The following is a 4,286-nucleotide window of genomic DNA, read 5'->3' as shown; positions in this document are numbered from 1 at the left end:
AAGACAACAATTAGAACAGACATGCAGCTATTACCGAATGGCATCATGCAGAAGAGTTAATGCTCAGATGCTACTGGATCTCTAACAACAGCAGGCAGTCTTTCAAACAGTGTGCAATTCATGTATACTCTGATTCTAGGTCAGCAGTCATGCGCCTCTCATACGGCCCGCCTACCTATCGAAAAAGGTGGCTTGCTCAATCTGGCAGCGTCTGCACACCCTTTGTCAACGCTCCAAATGTTCTATCCACTTACAGTGGATTCCAGGCCACGCTGGACTAGCTGGGAATGGGGAAGTTGACAACATCGCTAAATAAGCAGCAGCGCCTACCCAGATTGATACGCCAATCTATTTCTCAAGAGCTAAAGCTGTCATCCACCGGTTGACCTGCGCAAAGTAGAAAAGAGAGGCGAAACCGAAGCTGCCATTCACCCATCCGCTATCATACCAGCTCGAGGGCTTGCTCAGACAAGACCTTGGGCTCCTCTCCCAAGCATATCTACACAAAATTACGCCAGCGGACAACCCAGATTCGTCCTGTTGAGCCTGCGGGAAGAAAGGCGAGACTACAGACCACATGTTCCTGAATTGTCCTGCCAACTATCGTGCCAGAACACATCTGCTGGTACATTTTAGTGACCCACATTCGACACTTTTCAAGGACCCCCGAGCAAGTTTGAGTTCCTGCGTGCTGTCGGCATTGCTGACACTTTTGACGCCGGAGTGCGAGAAGAGAGAAAGATCACCAGAATCCTCGACATGGCGACACTAAAGCACCACTCATGCTAGATCTACTCTTCATTTTTTTAAAGATTTTCACTCTGATTGTTGTAAACAAACTGAGTTCCCCGCTCAAAGGCCACACAAACCATTCAGGAAGAAAGTTATAACTTTAACAAGTGTGCATGTCAAAAAAGAGATCATTGCCACAACATTTTTGTTGCTATTTTACACCGTCGCCGATCGGTGTCCCGAGGGGGAAAGAGACGGCTTCCCACTTTGTCATATCTTGGCATACATCCTGATCCAGGTTGACAGGGTGAGAAAGGCATTGAAGAACAGTAAATAAATAGTGTGAATGATGTTGAACAAGTTTACTTTCTTTCATTTAGTAGGGCTTGCACAGTTTCAGTGACAATAAGTCAATAAGATTAGTGACATATCTGGCTATTGTATAGCAAGGACAAAATCTTGCCAACTACTGTTCTTTGCTGATATGTCTCTTTTAAAACTGTAAAAATGTGACAAAAAAGGCTTTATTACAAACAACTTTGAGCAGGAGGCTGATTTTTGAGAAAAGCCTAAAAACTCTTATTACCTTAACGTAAAAAACAGTGGCTTTATAATTGTAATTGCAGCAGATTTACGTTCCTGTTGACACGATTTAGATTTGCCTGTCAGAAGTTTACTCAGTCACAGTCACTATGCATCATCCCTATGTGTGGTCAAGCTCAGTTTGTCAACCCCACTCATTGCCGTCATGCAGGTGATGGGAATTCCCTCATTGCACTCACCTTTGAGTTCTAGAGAAAGGAAAAGAACTCTGTATCAGCACATTCAAGCTCTTAAATTTTAAAATAAGTTATTTACCTGTGACCGGATCTGGTAACTTTTGATAGGTGCCCCAGCTTATTTTTCATGGGAACTTCTTTTAATAATTTGAGTTTATTACCAGTTGTCATAATGGTGTGATAAGGGATTGCTTTGTGAGTTAATATGAAAAACTTTCACCTCAAAATAACCATGAGCTGAAAGTGACTGATAAAATGAAAGACTGACATTTGATTTAATATGTTACATGTGAGATGACAATACAATTGGAGAATATATAAAAGGGTAAAAATATTGTGCATGCACAATGTGTGCTAATATTGTGCATGCGCAATGTGTGCTGGGCCAGCAGTCTTTATTACAGTGGAAACCTGATACAACAGGGATGGTGGGAGTAGAGAAAATGTCCTGTTATATCTGATCCCTGTTAAATCAGAAATGCAAAGGAAAGTAAGCACGTGTGGACTAATCCAGCTGTACTTCTTCATGGGTAGTTACCCTTGCCACAAGTACCCACGAACAGGGGTTTTGGCACCGACTTTCTCCTTGCCTCCTTAAACCACATCAGAAGAGCTTGGTCCACTGCATCTGCATTGGGTAGTCTCATCTTCTTTCGATCCAGAGTAAACTTTCCTTTGGAGCATGCTGTCACTATCTTCTCTCTATCCTTGATAATGGTGGGAATTGACCCTTTTGGAATGTCGAACTGACGACAAATCTCTGCTAGTGGAGCTTACTTTTTGTCAACAGTCTAGATTATTTCGTATTTTTTGTCAATTGAAAGGCATTTTCTCTTGCGCTTGACATCGTTGGTGACCATAATGAAAGAAGTAGGCTTAGATCTAGGCCGATCGGTCGTCCCCTTGCTCTCTCTTTCTCTCTCACTCTCTCTCTCTCTCTCTCTCTCTCTCTCTCTCTCTCTCTCTCTCTCTCTCTCTCTCTCTCTTTTACTTTTTACTCATTGTTAACGAGCCTTTGTCCCTGCTATAACCGGTTGGGCTCCGATGAGGCCCTGTTATTGCCGATAACTTTTAATAGAGACAAAGAGTAGGAAAAAAACGGGGATTTTAAACATCCCTGTTATTACCGGATCCCTGTTATTACCGGGCCTGTTATATATGGTTTCCACTGTTTTTGTGACTGGTATGAGTTACAAGTTTTCAGTCCAAACAAAATGCTTCCAGGAGACAGAAACTGAAAGGCGTAGATTATGGTTCAAAGTGGCATCACAATACAAACTGCTATTCTGCATCAAGCGAAATTGTACTGAATCAAAGAAAGAAAATGAAATATAGCTGATTATCCGTCCATGTTGCTGTTTTTACGTAATTGCTGTTTTATAAAATTTTCGGTTAGTGCCATTGCACTCTTTTTTGTTTTCATTAGCTAAGTAATTTTGAACTTAACATGTACATTTATTGTATTATATTATTTATTGTATTATATTGTATCTGCAGGATGTACCAGGAAAAACTGGAGAGAATGGATCAGCAGAGACGTTCAGTGAGAAAGATGCAGATGGGAACCAGGGGTCGCTCAGAAAAAATCCGCACTTACAACTTCCAGCAAGATCGCATATCTGATCATCGGATTAAGGAGAACTTTTTCAACATGCAAGAATTCTTAAATGGTGAAGAAAGTTTAGACGATATGATAAGCAGCTTGGAGCTGGAAAGCAAATATCAGATGCTGGATTCTATGCTGGATGAGTACGAGTTGAACTTGAAGAAGTCAAAAAAATCATGACAAGGTGCGAGTTTTATTTATTCCAGTGGTTCTCAAATTTAAATGACAAGAAATGTGTACCTTCGATGGGATTTCGCATCTGGCAGTTGAAATACCATTCACTTTACACCACTTAACACAACGTGGTCTTGTAGTGAATTTGATAATTTTGTGAAAGGTTCCATTTGTACCCCTACACTCTAGGACCTTCTTCAAAAATGTCCTTTTCCAGACTGTTGAGTCTGTGTATATAACCAAAATGGTTTTTTTTCCTTGGTCAGATTTTTATCAAAGAGATAGTTTTATTTTAATTCTAATTCTTCCAGAATTACATCACCTCCTTGACTTCTTAGTGCAAGACTTGGTCATAGGTAACTTTTTGAAAAGGCGTATTGTGGAGTCTTGCACTAAGCAGTCGACATACATGCATAAACCATGTTGGCCAGACATTGACTGACAGCCCAATGGTGGCAGGTCAAGTCTCATACTAAAACAGTTTGTATAAATAAACTGACTAAGCATATGCCTGGTCTTTGTTTATTTCACTGAAGCCTGTCATGCCACGTCCAGCCAGTTAAATAACCTGAACTCATTGAGGGGGAAGTTATTTACATTTTTCAATGTTGTACTTTTTTCTACCAAATTTTTGTTTGTGCTATGTTGTCATGGTAAACGAAGTATACTGAATAGCCTTTACTGGAAATAATGAAAGTTTTTCAGCCAATGAAAGGAATCATCAATTGTTGAGGGCTGTTTAAATAAAGTTACTGTGATCATTTGAAAGAAAAAGTTTCGTGTTCAAAATTTTGCTTGAATACTGTCCATGTCGGAAGGGGGGTTTAATAATATTCTCTTTAGTTGATGCTCACATCAGCAGGCTCTTTCGTCCTTGTACTACACAAATGGCCTAAATAAGTTAGCATTGTTTTGAGTTTGAGTAAATAAATAATAACTTCCAAACTTCATATCCTTTCCTGAATTGGGTCGTAAGAATTTCTTTTTTATGACTT

At 40.0% G+C, this 4,286-nt stretch overlaps 1 protein-coding gene across 1 annotated transcript in view; it reads left to right on the top strand.

The window, feature by feature from the left end:
* The window catches only part of LOC101864450 (peptide chain release factor 1-like, mitochondrial), a 22,758-nt gene extending 18,693 nt beyond the window's left edge, over nt 1-4,065 (top strand). The window contains exon 8 of the mRNA XM_005095974.3: nt 3,009-4,065. Coding sequence (XP_005096031.1) covers nt 3,009-3,297 — 289 coding nt within the window. The 3' untranslated portion in view covers nt 3,298-4,065. The remainder of the gene's footprint in view (nt 1-3,008) is intronic.
* The last annotated feature ends 221 nt before the right edge of the window (nt 4,066-4,286 follow it).

Source organism: Aplysia californica, unplaced genomic scaffold (assembly GCF_000002075.1).
Source record: "Aplysia californica isolate F4 #8 unplaced genomic scaffold, AplCal3.0 scaffold00118, whole genome shotgun sequence".
In the NCBI taxonomy this organism is placed as follows: Eukaryota; Metazoa; Mollusca; class Gastropoda; order Aplysiida; family Aplysiidae; genus Aplysia; species Aplysia californica.
Note: the sequence above shows the minus strand (reverse complement) of the source record. Positions and strands in the feature narration are given on the sequence as shown.